Source organism: Falco punctatus (genome assembly GCF_963210335.1).
Source record: "Falco punctatus genome assembly, chromosome: 11".
NCBI lineage: Eukaryota > Metazoa > Chordata > Aves > Falconiformes > Falconidae > Falco > Falco punctatus.
In genome coordinates, this window is record NC_137591.1 from 25,900,733 (window position 1) to 25,915,632 (window position 14,900).

A 14,900-nucleotide genomic window follows, 5' to 3' on the forward strand; every position below is an offset into this window, starting at 1 on the left:
CCTGTGCAACTGGGGTCTGGCCAGCAGGGACGGGGCTTCCTGCCCCTCCACACAGCATATCCAAAGTCCAAAATGTCTGGGGAGTTTTTGTTTTCTCCCTGTAATTGCACAGCCCGCTGTGAGCTAGCGGCAACTCCCAGCTCCTCCTCGAGCAGGTTGTGGCTGCTGGACGGTCCCTGCTCCAGCGGGCACGTACCCGCACGCATCCCTTCCCCAGGCACCTGCCCCATGTATGGGCCAGGAGCTTCCTCATGGAGAAGGTCCAGCTGATGTTTCTCCCCTCCAACCAGGGGAGAGAAGCTGCTCTGTCCTGGTCATCATCACCAAGAACACACTGTGTCAATAAATAACCCTCATCTCAGCCCACGTCGCTCCTGGGCTCGGGTCAGCAAGCAAGCAGGAGGTCCGAATCGTCCCATGCCGTGGCTCTCCTTGCTGCCCTTGGGGTTTTCTTCTGAGGCTTCACTGTACAATGAGAACAAGACCAGCTGCCTGGGTTTTATTGCTAAGTCCGAGTGAAGTGGCTTCAGTTTGCGTATGGGGCTCCTCTGGGAATGGGGAGGGATGGGGACCAGGCTGCGGGGGAGCAAAAGGTCATTCTTCACTGGCTGACTCTTGGAGAAGGCAATGGATGTCCTGGAAGGATGGCCGATCTTTAGTGTCCCGTCTCCAGCAGCTGAGCATTAGCTTATAGACTGAGTCAGGGCAAAGTGCAGGCTGGGGAAGGTAGGTCTTCGAAACAAAAAGCAAAGATGACAAAGGGAGAGACTTACTGACACGGAAATAAAAAAGCAAACCGCTCCCTGCAGTGAGGCAAGGGGCTGTGCTGCTGTGTGTTGAGGGGCGAGGGGACATCCAGACAGCAAAGTGCAGGTCCTGGGAATGTTTCCCAGCCTGGCTAAACACCAGAGTGGGGTCAGCAGGCTGGCGGTGCCCAGGGCTGTGTAAAGTGCAGGATTTGCTGCGCCAGGCCCTTCACCAGGGCTCCTTCCCAGAGGAGCTCCTGTCCCATAACTCCCGCATAGCCAGGCTCCCTATCTGGTCACCTTAAAGTCTTTCCCCAAGACCCTGGTGTCCCCAGCACACCACTGCCTGTCATGTCCCATCCTGTCCCATCCCCTCTCATCCAGCCCCATCCCACCCCGTCCCACCCTGACTCATCCCATCCCATTCCATCCCAGCCCATCCTGTCCTGTCCCATCTCTACCTGCCGGCCCTGGTCCCGGAAGAACTCGCCGGTGTTTTCGATGACCTGCTCGTCGGAGAGCTGGGAGTAGGGTTGCTCCCGGCAGAGCGTGAAGGTCTCCCACAGCGTCACACCGAATGCCCACACATCACTGGCTGTCGTGAACTTGCCCTGGCCGGAGGGAGCAGAGGAGGGTCAGGCACAGGCATTACCCCATCCTGCTCCATAAGCCCTACGTGCTCAGGATTCAATACATCTTTTGGGTTGCTTCAGCTTCCAGACCTGGGCCCAGAGCAGGGCTTGGTCCCACGGACCGGCTCTCTGCCTGGGGCCAGAGCCTGCTGAGCTCCAGGTCCAGCTTGCAGCAACTGCTCTAAGAGCTGGGGCTTGGTAAGGACTCAGCTCCTTGCAGAGATAATGTAACCCTCCTCCCTTTTCCATGTCTGATCATGGCCATGAGAAAATATCAAGCATTCCTCCCAAAGGTTGGACACCAAAGATCACCATTGTCCTCTTCTCCTGCCATGCCTTTCTGCATGCTTCACCCCAAAGCTAGGCTCCAGGAAGGAGAGAATTCCCCATCCCTTCTGCACCCCCCAGCCCAAGGAACCAAGACTGTGAGCAGCCCCAGGTCCACGTCGTGTCCATCAGAGGACCTCAGCCCCCACGTACCAGCAGGATGCTCTCCCAAGACATCCAGCGGATGGGGAGCACCGCCCGCCCCTGGATGCGGTAGTAGTCCCCGCTGTAGAGATTCCTGCTCATGCCGAAGTCTGCAATCTTGATGGTGTACTGCTTCCCCACCAGGCAGTTGCGTGTGGCCAGGTCTCGGTGCACAAAGTTGAGGGAGGAGAGGTACTTCATGCCAGAGGCGATCTGGGTGGCCATGAAGTGCAGGTCACTGTAGCTGCCGAGGGGGGACACAAAGTAGGACTGAGATGCCAGGAAGGACGGCAGCCATGGGGTCCATGGCCCCAAGCAGGTGCCCCATTGCCGGGCAGCGTGCCTAGAGCAGGCAGCGCTGCCTGCCCCTGCCTGTCCCGGGCAGTGCTACCTGACAGTGGGCGCATGGCCGGCGGGGGGGCTGCCTGCCTGCTGGCGGGACAGGAATTGATTGAGGTCTCCGTTCTCCATGTACTCTGTAATCATGCACAGGGGGTCGTCCGCAATGCAAACCGCCAGCAGCCGGATGATGTTGGGGTCCTTCAGCCGCGACATGATCTTGATTTCCTTCAGAAAATCATTCCTTTCCGGAACAGAAACCACACGGATCGGATAGACAGACCCCGAGGGGCACGGAGGTGCGCACGGACTGGCCGAACATGCCACCCGTGTGCCATCCTCCCATCCAAGCCTCATGGGGGACCTGCGGGTCCCCCCTCCCCTGGGATTGGAGGCCACAAGGGGAAGCTCAGGGCTGATCCACACACGGCTTTGGGGTGGCCTCAGTGGGTTGGTGGGGCACTGGGGAGCTGATTAGGACCAGCGAGGACCAAGAGTCCTGAATTGCAGCAGCCCAGCAGCCCCAGACAGCTCAGATGTGTGTTCCTTGCAGCTGCACCAAGCACCCTGCTGCAGGGGGAGGATGCTTTCCAAGCATCCTGGCTCTCCTGGGGGACCCTACATGGGGGGCAATGCCAGGGTGTGTGCACTCCCAGCCCCATACCTGGCGTTCTTGTTGGCATCCGCTCGCAGCATCTTCACAGCCACCAGCACGGGGCGGTTGGAGCTGGCGTCCAAGCCCTCCAGAAGAAAGTCCTTCACCTTGAACTTCTCCATCCCCTCCACTTCACAGAGGTGAACCTGGAGGGGTGCCCAGGGCAGCCGTTACCTCTGTGGGCTGGCAGCCTCCCCCGGCCCCTGCAAACTGGGAAGAGCCTTGCCCGAGCCTGCCTCAGAGCAGGTCCAGCTGCCACTCACCTCCCCAAACTGGCCTTCCCCCAGCTTCTCCTTGAAGGTCAGCAGCTTCCTGGGGAACTCCTCGACGGCCACATCCTTGCCGGAGAGCAGGTCCATGGTGAGGGCCGGCACTGAGTAGGTGTTGCCGCCTGTCACACCCTGCAGGTTCACGATGTCTGCCTCGGCATAGTGGGGGACGCCCTCGGGGACACTGGCCTGGGATGGCTTCACGGGGCTGCTGCAGCCTGGGGAGGGACAGCAGGGCCAGCCCCTCCGTGGGTGTCCGGCCCTGCACTCTCTGCTCCCTGGCACCCGCTCACACTCCAGCCACTGGCTTCTCCGTCCCCGTCCTCCCCAGAGCTGCCGTGCTGCCCCAGCATGGCTGGGCTCCTGCAGGCATCACAGGCTGCTCTGCCCCTTCCCCGCCACTGACAAATGCACCAGCCCAGCCCCAGGCACCAGACTTCACCAAGGAGGAGATGCCAGAGCATCCCAAGGATGCGCTGGGGACACAGCTTAGCCTGGCAATGGACACCGGCGATGGCTCCCGGCCGCAGGCTCTGCGTGACCTCCAAGCAGGATGCACAGGAGCATGGCTGACCTCCCCCCACCCCTCTGTGCTTAAATGTTTGGAGATTGGCCAGGAGCTAGGGCTGGGGAGAGGGGGCTTCAGCAGGGGGCTCGGGGCATGCAGGGTGTCCTGGCTCTCACCCGTGTCCTCCTCCCCTGGGGTGAACTCGGGCAGCTTGCGGATCAGGCGGGAGGGCTCCTGGTAGTCAGGTCCCAGGGGGAATATGCGGTCGTAGGTTGAGCTGGACTCCTGCTCGCTGGAGGAGGAGGAGCGGTTGTGGTTGAACATGCTAGATTCGCTGGGCAGGGAGAGGCTGACGGTCATTTCGTCATCCAGCATCCTCCGCGACGCCTGTGAGAGAGGGACAAGGGAGGAGACAGCTGGGCAGCGGGTCCCCATGGCACTGGCAGGACGGGGTGTCCTGTGCTCCATGGCACCAGGCCTGTGCCCAGACCCAAGCTCCCCTCTCTAGCTCCCTGTCCCAGGGCTGCAGCACCCATCTAGGGAAGATGCTGGTCCTCATGTCACCCCTTTCTATTGTCTGCCTCTGCGGAGAAGAGTTTCACTACACCACCTTTGTGACTGCCCTCGATTAGCCGGGGGCTGCAGTGAGACCCCCTCCTCAGGTTCCTCTTCCCCAGCCCAGCTTTAGGGTAGAGGGGTGGGAGAGCAGGAAGATCCCAACATCACCACCCTGCTCAGCTAAATCCCCTTGCTTGGGAGATGGGTGCAAATCACAACCTTCCCAAAGAGGGGAAGGGAACATCAGCCCCCATGTGGAGTCTGCTTTCCCCGTTCTGGTACAAGCCCACCACCCTGGAGCACCTCACAAGCCATCCCACGCTTGCCCACCTTCTCCAGCATCTTCTGCCAGAACTGCCGCCACAATATGATGACGATGATGGCCACCAGGATGAAGATGATTGCCACCAGGCACCCGATCAGGATGCGTGTGTTGCTGTCATCTACCTTGAGTGTGGGGTCTGGCAGTGAGAAAGGGACAGCAAGAGCCTGTCATGCTGTGGTGTGTGGAGAGCCACTGCCCCTTTCCTCCATCGGGCAGGGCAGACCCCCCTCAGAGCATCCCCCCACCCAGCTCAGGGTGACGTGCTTTTTGATGCCTTACCATAAGTGGTAGGGACCACAGGTGCCTCAGGGGGGGCCACCGAGTTGTTGTACATGGCTGCGTCTGGCAAGGGAGAAGAGGACAGCATCAGAGTGGGGGGCATGGGTACCCCACAGCCCCACTGCCTCCTTGAAACAGCCCCCCAGGAGTGTCCGGTCCCAGTGGGACTGGTGGTAGCAGGTACCTGACTGGAAAGTGATCTCGCTGAACATCATCCAGGCGTCGGCGAAGTAGTACTGGCACTTGATGGCACTGGCCATGCGGTGGAGCAGGGGCACGGTGACGAAGCGGGCGCTGGGGTTCACGTCATCCAGCACCGGCACTGAGGAGACGGCACCAGGCTCCCACTCGCTAGTGTCAGACCGAAAATAGCACTGCACCTCCTTGAAGATCTTCACCCCTTTGGCGAACATGTTGTTGCAGTGGACCTGTGGGGCAGCCTGTCAGCGCAGCCACAGTGGGGGACAGGGACAGGGAACAGGGCGGGGGGCGCACGGACCTTCATGGCAGTGAAGTTCCTGATGCGGTCGAACTCGAAGGTGATCTCCACGTAGCCACCAGCGGTGCTCTCATTGCGCCAGCCAACGTAGTCGTAGCCCGGCCAGACGTGGTACTCGTGGGTCTGCGTGAAGTCATCCAGCCCCGACACCCCGTCCGTCAGCTGGCCCAGGCCCTCTGTCATGCTGGTGTGTGTGAAGGGGAAAAGGAGCGTGACTCTTGCCAATCCTGCAAATCTGCCACCACCCAGCAACCCACCCACCCACCCCCCTCCAGCAGCTCCTCGCAGCCCCTGGAAAATTCAGGAGGGTTTTTTGTTCTTCTTATTGTTCTCTCTGGAAAAGGCTGCGGGGTGCTGCGCATGCAGTGCAGTCAGTGCAAATCTGAGTGGAGGTCTGGGGGTGCTTTCCCCACCATGATGTGCAGCCTCCCAGAGCTGGCCATGTCCCCCGCTTCAGGGACACCCCAAGTATTTTCTCTGCTGAGGATCAGCCCATCAGTCTGCAAATGCAGGGAAGAAACACCCCCATCCCCTCCTGCCCAGCACGGCACCCACAACATGCATGAGCCTGCCGGGTCCTCACCTGTACCCGAATGCCCCATCGTACACCGAGTCGTTCAGGTAGATGACGGTGCCGCCGGGAAGGATGAGCTGCTGCCCGGCTGGTGCGTTGTAGGATACCAGCCCATCTGTGGGGAGGAGAGGGTGAGCGGCAGCCCACGCTTGACACCCCACTCAGGGCTTTGCCAGCCCCCAGCGGGACAGGCATCCCCCTCACCGGGCTCCGGTGACACGGGCAAGGCACAGGGCTGCACCCACCCAGCCAGACGCAGCCGTACAGCTCCACGCGCAGGCAGACGTTCATGGAGTGGTCAGTGACAGGGATGAAGCGGACGAAGCGGGCGATGAGGGGTGGCTCCAGGTCCTTGAGGACAATGTCATAGGGGTTGGTGTTTCCATCCAGCACCTGAGGAGAGAGAAGCACCATGGGGATGGGCGGGTGCAGCCCCTTACCCAGTGCCCGGTGCAGCCCCTGCCCGTCTCCTCACCTGCTTCCTGTGCCGGTTCCTCCAGGAGATCCAGCGGGTGCCGTCCCGGCTGTAGTTGATCTTATACATGGGCGCAAACTCATTGCCATGGCCACCAGCGTGGCGGCCCTGGGTGCCCACCAGTGTGATGAAGTGCAGGGCGCGCAGGTCGATCTGCAGGAATTCCTTCAGGTCATCAGGCTCCACTGGGATCTCAGGGCACCAGGCACCATCGCCATCCTCTGAGTCCAGCCTGCGAAGCCAGAGTGGAGGAACCGTTCCAGCGGCTGAAACCAGCCCCATGTCCACCTTTTGCCCCTCTGTGGCAGCCCAGACCCTGCCGTGGCTGTTGCAGGAAGGTCCCTGCACTCACCGTCCGTACTTGGCAGCTGTGGACTCGGACCACTGGCTGGAGGCTGAGATGTCCTCATCGGGGATGTGCCCGCCTGACATCCCCAAGGGGTACCGGCACACCGCTGCAACGAGACCAGCAGGGTGCTGAGCGGGCATGCCTCCTCGCCTCGCCAGCCAAGACACATGGCACTGCTGGGGCTGCGGCACATCCACAGCACCACGGGCAGCTCAGGCGCAGAGCTCTTCATCCTGCTGGCTTACAGAGAGGGGATGAAGCGTGGTGGGATGGTTCTGCGCAGGCACACACCTGCCCGAGCAAACGGAGCCGCTGGCCAGAAGCAGATGCCAGCCCAGCTCGAAGCAAAGCTGGGAGCAAGGGAAGGCAGCGTTCCAAGGGCTGCTGGGCACACCTGGTCCCTGGAGATCCCTCCAGCCTTACTGGCAAGCACTTCAGCTGCGGGGAGGGAGAGCCTGTGGCTTGGCACTGCTGTCCCCACGCTCCTCTTTCTGGGGGCATCCAGAGGGCTCGCTCCAGAGGTTGCTTGCCCAAAAAACCCACCCGCAGCAACCTGTTCTCAGCTGCCCCGCTGCTCCCCCACCTGCCTGGGGTACCAGCAACAAAGGTAGGCGCTCCCTGTCCCCACTGTCCCCACAGCTCCCATCACCAGCCCTGCTCCTGCTCCAGCTGCCAGTGGAAAAGTACCCAGGGTGGCGGGCGGGCTGCATCCTCGAGTGGCAGCCGGCTCCCCCGGCACTGCATCCACACCACTTCCCAGGAGTTATTTTTTCACGCCTGGCTGCCAAGAGAGCTGCTGAAAGGCCAGCTTGTTTGGCCATGTTTACTGTCTGGCCGCCGGCTCCAGCCCACAGTGCTCCCTCCGCAAGCCACCCCGAGCAAACACCCGCACAGAGGTGGCAGGGCCCAGGCAAGGGTGCAGTGCCAGGGCCACCTCCTGCTTCCACCGCCTCCAGCTGGCCCCATGCTGCACCAGCAAGGAGCCTGCATCCCAGCATGTGGTGCCACCTGGCAGCCAGCTCCCATGCCCTGGTCCCCATGCCACAGAGACCATCCCCTGCATCCCACTGTGGGATGGGAACATCTTCGGCATGACCTTTAGCACAATGGGGAGCATCGCTTCTTGGCTCCATCTTTCACATTTGCAATGTTCTGCAGAGTGCAACTCCCGCTGAATTCCCGTTTAATTCTTGCTGAACGTGCCTAGCTCTTTTGCCCTAGGTAATAACCATCCTGGCCAGGCAAAGCCAGCACTGTCAGCCCTGGATGGCTGCAGAAGAAACAGAATTGCTTCCCTAAGCACCATGCAACCTTCAGGGAAGACCCAGCAGACTTCCGACGGACAGAAGAAGCCTTTGAAGGGACTTGTTACAGGGATGCCCTGGGGAAACCCTGACACACTGAGGAAGCCTGGGCTCTGCGTCCATCCCTGCAGCACAGGAGGGGGCTGAGCCCTGCAGAAACAACCACTTAAATACACATCTCTCGCTGACATCTGGCGCAGTGTTGTGGTTTCTCAGCAGAAGCCAGGCACCTAGTCAAGCCGCTTTACAAAAGCCAACCTTGGCTTGCTGCGAAACCACCAAAGAAAGCATGTCCCAGCGGCAGCAAACAATACCCCAGTGCCTCACCTTCTGCACGCCGCAGCCTCAAAACTGAGCAGGCTCAATGAGCCCCGATGAAGTAGGGCCCTGCTCAGCACCTGGGGCTCCAGCTGCAGCGCTTTGCCTGTGCCCCACCACCCCGCCAGTGCCAGGATAGGCACCCACAGCACACGGAGGATGCTTACTGTGTCACCAGCTGTGGCCAAGCCACATGCAGGACAGCAGTGCCCAGGGCAGGTGTGGGCTTGGGGGGCCATCACACACTGCTCGCAGAGCTGGGAAACTCTCGGCGATGGTGGATATGGCACAAGCCCAAGCCCAGATGCCCTGACAGGAGCACAGCCCTGGAAACACACCCCGTGGCTCCTGCAGCCACCCGGTCACCATCTCACTTACCTGGGTTGACCTGGGCTCTCACAGCCTGTGGGATGTGCAGCAGAAGCAGCAGCAGCAGCAGCAGCAGGGCTGGCCTGGGGGTGGTCAGCATGTCGGCAGTCCTGCAGAGACAGAGCCAGGACTTGTCAAGCTGAGCCATGGGGAAATGCCAGTCCTGCTTGGGATGGTCAGCCGAGGACAAGAGGGCTTCCCCGGCACGAGACCCTGCGTCCCCGCCTCAGCCCCAGAGCAGAGCCCCAAGCCTCACATCTGCGATGGCGGTCAAAGGGGTCCCCGTGTCCCATCCCCTCCACCACCACCCTGGCAGCCACGGCATGCCACATCCTGGAGCCGGCCACATGAAAGGGCCACAGGGAGCTACACAAACCTCCCGGGACTCTGCTTAGGGCCGGCGCCGTCTGGCTCCACCGATGGGCAGAAAGGCTGGGCCGGCCGCCCTTGGATGGCTTTGAAAGCAAGACGTTGCACAACCCCATCGTATAACTAAATAATAGCGTGTTGCAACCAGCGGTTTCTCTGCCTGCTGGCTCGGGAGAGATAATAGCAGATAATGGCCTGAGATTTATAGTGTATTTATTGTGACAGTTCTCTCCGGCGGAGCGGATCTCGGGGACATGGGTGACACAGAAAGGTGTGACAGAGGGAGCGGGAACCAGCTTGTACCCGCTGCCTCTAGAGGAGTGTGGGGCTGGAGGGGACTGGGGGTCCTGGCAGCGGGGCTCAGGCTGCAACAAGGGGAGAAAGGACCAGTGCTAGTGGGGCTCCTCAGGGCAGCGTGCAGCCCATGGCATGAGGGGATCCCCCTGGCCCCAGCTCTGGGATGTCCCTGCCTCTGAGTCAGCCCTGCCACCACCACCACTTTGCAGGGCAGTGGCCATGGCCCTGGCTCACCCTTGGCTGCCAGGATGCCCCAGACCCCCAGTAGCTCCTGCTGCACACACACACCTCTGGAGGTCCCCCACGGGACATGGCACCATGGAGGACACACCAGGGACACCCTGAAACCAACCCTGCCCCCAGCACCCCCTTCCCTTATTTGCCAAGAGGATATCTGTCCTCCTGGGACAGCCCTTCACACAAGCATTGGATGCAGATTAGTCCTCCTTTTATTAAAAAAAAAAAAAAAAAAAAAAAAAAGGCTATTTTAATCTAATTTACATGCACATTAACCTTTGCAGGAACAACTTATTAACTTGGGGGTTAAGGGGACCATAGCTCCTGGCCATACAGGTCCTGGCTGCACTCAAGTGCTGGGGTAAATCCCAGCCAAGTCCTGCCATACAGGGATGTCTGGGCTGGGTTGACAGGTCCCCAAGCTGGCTAAGCATCGGTGACACCACAGGTGGGTGCTTGGCTGTGTCTGCCTGTGCCCACCCCACCACCAAGAGCGAGCCCGAGCCCACCCTGAAGCAGCTGCCACAGGGTGGGATGCCTCCATCCTGCAGAGCCCAGCTGGGAGGTGCTGGACACAGCCCCGCTGGCTAGCAGAACCGGGGGGCTTGGCCCGGCCGGAGCGAGGCAGGCTTGCTGGGACCGTGCCAGCATCCAAGGGGAGTGCAAAGCCCCGGGAGATGCCACCCACACCCTGCCAGAGGCTCTCCGCACCCAGCAGCGCATGGCTGCATTCCCAGGGGATCTCTGCTAAACGCCATGAGCTCTGCAGGAGGTAAAAATAAACACCTCGACTTAGGGTGACTTTTTCCCCTTTGTTTTTGAAAAAAACCTATGTGGTTCCTCTTTTTTAAAATACATTCCCAGCTGGGAAAGTTTAGTTAGTTGCAACTCACTCAGCTGCAACTGGGAATTTCAGCTGCATCGCTGAGAGGTGCACACAAGGCTCCTGTGTTTGATGATGGCCAGTTCCCCCAACATTAAAAATCTTAATTTCCTTCTACATTCCAAAAAAACATCTAGGGATATTTTTTTCCCCACTATTCTTTCAGGCTGAGTAAACCCTTTAAGCATCAGGATACCAGATGCCGTAATCTCCCGCAGGGAATGCGCTTACATTTAGTCTAATATAGGGAAATTATCCCAGCGTGGCCATCGGGAAGCACTTGTCGCTCCTCAGGGGAGTGGGACTGGGGGACAACAGGGAGACAGTGACTCAGGCATCAAGGCTGGGGGCTAAGGGACACGCGGTCAAACTGGCCAAGCGGTACTGGCAACCCAGCTGGAAATAATTTTTGTTCCAACAGCCCTGCAAAAGGGATGGCTTTGCAACGTTTTGCCTGAAAATGTTTACCGAAAATTTTCGATCACTGGAAATATTTAGTGCAGAGAGTTTTTGGAGCTCCTCCCTAGCGTCGCCTGGACTCAGGACCTTCCCTCAGCTGCTGTATTTTTGTTTTCCCTTTTTATTTCCTGCCCTTCTTATTCTACTGAAATCAAATCCGTATTTGTTTAGAAACAAACACCACGCGAGCCGTGGTCCCTCTCGCTCCCAGCCCACGCTGGCTGTAGAAGTCCCCAGCTCGCTCCCCAGGTGGGCACCACTGTCCTTGCTGGCACCAGAGGAGCACTGTCCGTGGGGAAGGGGCTGCACAGCAGCAGCCCACACCCCCTGCGCACCCCAGCTCCTGGACACAGGGTCTCCCAGGGCTCCCACTGCAGAGTCCCTGCCCTCACGCGGGGCCAGGGACTCACCACCTGCTGGCATGGCAGGCGGGTGGGACGCACCAAGGCCACGCTGGAGGGAATGTCCCCAAGTGGCACAAGGCTCCCTGCAACCCTGGGCCATGACCCAAGGCACGCAGTGTTTCAGTAAGAGGGTTCAGGACCCCCACCCCAGCGGGCACTACAGCCCCCAGCATGCTGTGCCGCCGGCGCAGCCTCGGCGGGAGGGTAGTGCAGCATGCCGGGACCCGTAGTTCTCCTTCCTTCCAAAAAATGCCATTTTAGACCTTCTCTGGGCTGGATGCAGCCCCATTTTCTCCACAGGCAAGCGCCTCCCCAGCCACAGGTTGGCCGGCTCAGCCGGGGACATTGCAGTCGTACAGGGTGCAAGGGGAGTCCACTGCGTCCCCGCTGGTGCCAGCTGCCCTGGGGAGACCTGCCAGCGGCACAGCCGGTGGCCAAGGGGCCTGGGGATGTGGACCTGTGGGTGCTGCACCCTGCAAGCGTTCCCTGCCAGCTGGGAGCTTGCAGCCCTCCTCCTTGCCCCGTGCCCCGGCGCACAGAGGGGCTCTGCCACAGTGCAGGGCTGGGGTGCCACAAGCAGGTCCCCAGCACCAGGATAGGGGGCAGGATGCTCAGGACGACCAGCCCGGTGGCCCTGTGTCCCCTTGCCAGTGTGACCTGGTGCCTGGCGAGGGGGTCCCTGGGGACAGTGGGGCCTCTCTGGCTAGCCCAGCACCGCCGCTGGCTCTGCCAACAGACACACAGGTCTGTTGGAGGGACACCACGCAACGCTGGCCTGGCACGAGGCACAGGGGGGACAATGCCGGCAGTGGGGACAAAACTGGAGGGAAGGGGCCAAATGTCACCTCCCCGGGAGGGGACACAGCCCTGCTGTGCCCCAGCCCCTTCCCAGCCAACCTCACGCTCTGGCCCCTCTACGGAGCACGGCTGGCCCCACATCCCCCCCAGACCCCAACCCGGGGACAAACATGTCCCCACGCACCCGAGAGTGACTCACCGGAGCGGGGTGGCGGTGGCGGCCGGGCGGGCTCCTCGCCCCTCGCCCGGGCCAGGGGAGCCAGGCGAGGAGCAAACTTCCCCGGGCTGATGCAAGATGCCTCTGGGAGCGCGTTTGCATTCTGCGGATTCCTGGGAGCCGGCCAGAAATCCCACAATCCTACATCTTGCACATTTGGTTTCAATTAGGGAGCGGAGAGGGGGAGCCAGTCACCAATCCAGGCTGGCTTTTCGACGGAGGTTATTTTCCTCGGCCCAAGGGAATGTGTGCAAAGCTATAATTTACAGCAAAACCCATTCATAGCGCAAGAGAAAAAATGAAAAAAAAAAAAAAATCCCCAGGGCCAGTGAGGGAACTTAAAGCAATAGGCAGGGTTTTGCTTTCCAGCGCTCGCTCCCGTGGTTGCGGGATGGCACAGTGTACAGGACCCTCCTCCTGCACCGTGGGGTATCAGGGTCAGGCGGGACACCCCCAGAATGCAGGTGATGGGGGGGTCTCCACAAGGCCCCATCGCTGGCCTGGAGGGTCCCGCAGGGGCTGCCCCACTCCCAGCCCCTGGTGGGAAGGGTGCCCGTGCCCTGCGCGGGTACACACGGCACGGACACCGGCCGGGGCTGCCTGGCCCTGGCACATGGCATGGAATCAGTGCTGGGGCTCCCCAGGCTGCGTGCTGAAGTCGTGGTTTTACATCATTTCCAGGCACTAGCTTGGCACCGCGGCCACTGACTACACAACAGGGCAGGGAGAAAATAATAATCGTCAGATCACGTTCATTTTTGTGCAATAGGTAAAAGCGTAATTAAAATCTTTTTTTTAAAAAAAAGCAATTTTTTTTTTTTTTTTTTTTTTTTTTTAAGACTAGTGTTTCGGCTGTATTTTATGCCAGCGCCCACACCGCTGTGGGAGGAAAGCAGCACCTCTAGCAGCAAGTCGGTGCTCCCAAAAAGTGCTCCCATCCCACCCAGCACCTCGCAGCCCGGCTACAGCCTTGCTCCTAAACCAGCCACCTCACCCGGCTCCCAACCTGCCTGCTCTCCAGCCGAGCAAACCGAGTCACAAGCAGGGAGAGCCATCCCCTGCCCGTGGCAGGATGCTGGTGACCCTCACTGCTGCCACCAGAGAGGGGCTGCGGTGCCAGCCCAGCCATGGATGCGGCGGGGGCAGTGGTTGCAGCAGCACAGCTATGGGACGGCTGGCAAGGAGCAGGTTCACGCGGTGCCCACTGCAGGGCTCTGTGCCATGCCCCACGTGCCGCCTCGGATCAGCTGGCAGGATGAAGCCCTTGCCGGCACACAGGCTGCCCTACGTGCACGCTGGCACAAACACAAGCCAGCTCCGCTCTGCTCGCCTCCTGCTACCTAGAACTGGCGCTCAGATGACTTGGCAGCAGCCAGCACCACATCGCTCCATCCCAGGACCTAACGCAAAGGTGTCGATGTGCAGAGCCAAAAAACGCGAAGTGAACAACACCTCCTGCTCCACTCCTCCCAGCAGCTGTGAAGCCGGTCAGAGCAGTGACCCCCTCGGGCCCACTGTGCAGACCCTCGCTCCTGCTCATTACTGCTCCTAGGACCACATGCATTCCCCCCAGGTGGGCCACACCATCCTCCAGCTGCTGCCTGCCCCATGCCAAGGAAGAGCAGCTTCGGGGGCGTCCACCTGCTCCCTGGAGAGCAGATATCCCTTCCTCGCAGTGCCTGCTCCCAGGGCCCAGCAGATGGGGGGCTGTGCAGACCACCCACAGCACTCCGCACCAGCTCCTTGCATCTACTCTGGCCCCCATCCCAGGCCATCCCCCCCAGGACCCGCAGCTGCCAGCCTGCCTTGGCCACACACAGCCCAGCTGGCCCATGGCGAGCCACCAGCAGCCACAGCACCGGCCAGGACCCCCCACATGGCCCCAGCTTCCCAGGCATGCTGCCTGGGGGGGGCGAGTGCTCAGTTGAGCCGGGGGTGCCCGACAGCCACCTTGGCACTTGGGGGACAGGCAACTTCCCCCAGGGGAGCAGTTTGGGCCCCAGTCCCAGCCCTGCAAGGGAAAATCCCCCCCAGGCAGCTGCAGCACCGTGGGTGGCTGTGCCCCCACCCCCCCAGTAGAGGCTGTGGTGGGGCTTGGGAGGAGGAGAGGAGCTGGCTGAGCACCATCTCCCCCGGCAAGCTGAAGGGGAGGCAGCAGAGCTGCTCTGCCCAAGGGCATGGGACACCCCACTGTGGGGATCCGGGCTCCAGCAGGAGCCCTCCTTGGAAAGGCAGTGGGCACGCAGCACAGCCAGAGGGCACCGCGCCAGGCTGCGTTCATCCCGAGCACTCCGGCAGCGCAGCACAGCACAGCACACCTGCCTGTTCCTACCTGCTCAGGGCTTGCCACCATTTGCTGAAACTCAAGAGGGAAATGCAGCCTTCCGCTTCCTGCGGCAATGCCCCAAATGAGTGTCACAGGCCAGAGGAGCTGCCTGCAGCCCCCCCGCAGCAAACCCTGCTACGCCGGGCAGAGTGGGGCACTTGGTGTGACACAGCCAGCCCTCTGTTCTAGCAGCAGAGCCTCTGCAGAAAGCCACCATCACTAAAACGCCACCAGATGACA

At 60.8% G+C, this 14,900-nt stretch overlaps 1 protein-coding gene across 1 annotated transcript; it reads right to left on the reverse strand.

The window, feature by feature from the left end:
* Positions 1-478: 478 nt before the first annotated feature.
* On the reverse strand, positions 479-14,795 carry DDR2 (discoidin domain receptor tyrosine kinase 2). The gene is made up of 17 exons (XM_080407006.1): positions 12,317-14,795; positions 8,680-8,780; positions 6,683-6,785; positions 6,331-6,562; positions 6,101-6,248; positions 5,865-5,970; positions 5,282-5,465; positions 4,967-5,210; positions 4,783-4,845; positions 4,509-4,639; positions 3,797-4,007; positions 3,107-3,330; positions 2,853-2,989; positions 2,241-2,432; positions 1,859-2,093; positions 1,208-1,357; positions 479-732 (listed from the first exon to the last, which is right to left on the reverse strand). Exons 2-17 carry the CDS (start codon positions 8,768-8,770, stop codon positions 595-597), a joined length of 2,589 nt encoding a protein of 862 aa, XP_080263132.1. The 5' UTR covers positions 8,771-8,780; positions 12,317-14,795; the 3' UTR covers positions 479-594.
* Positions 14,796-14,900: the final 105 nt, after the last annotated feature.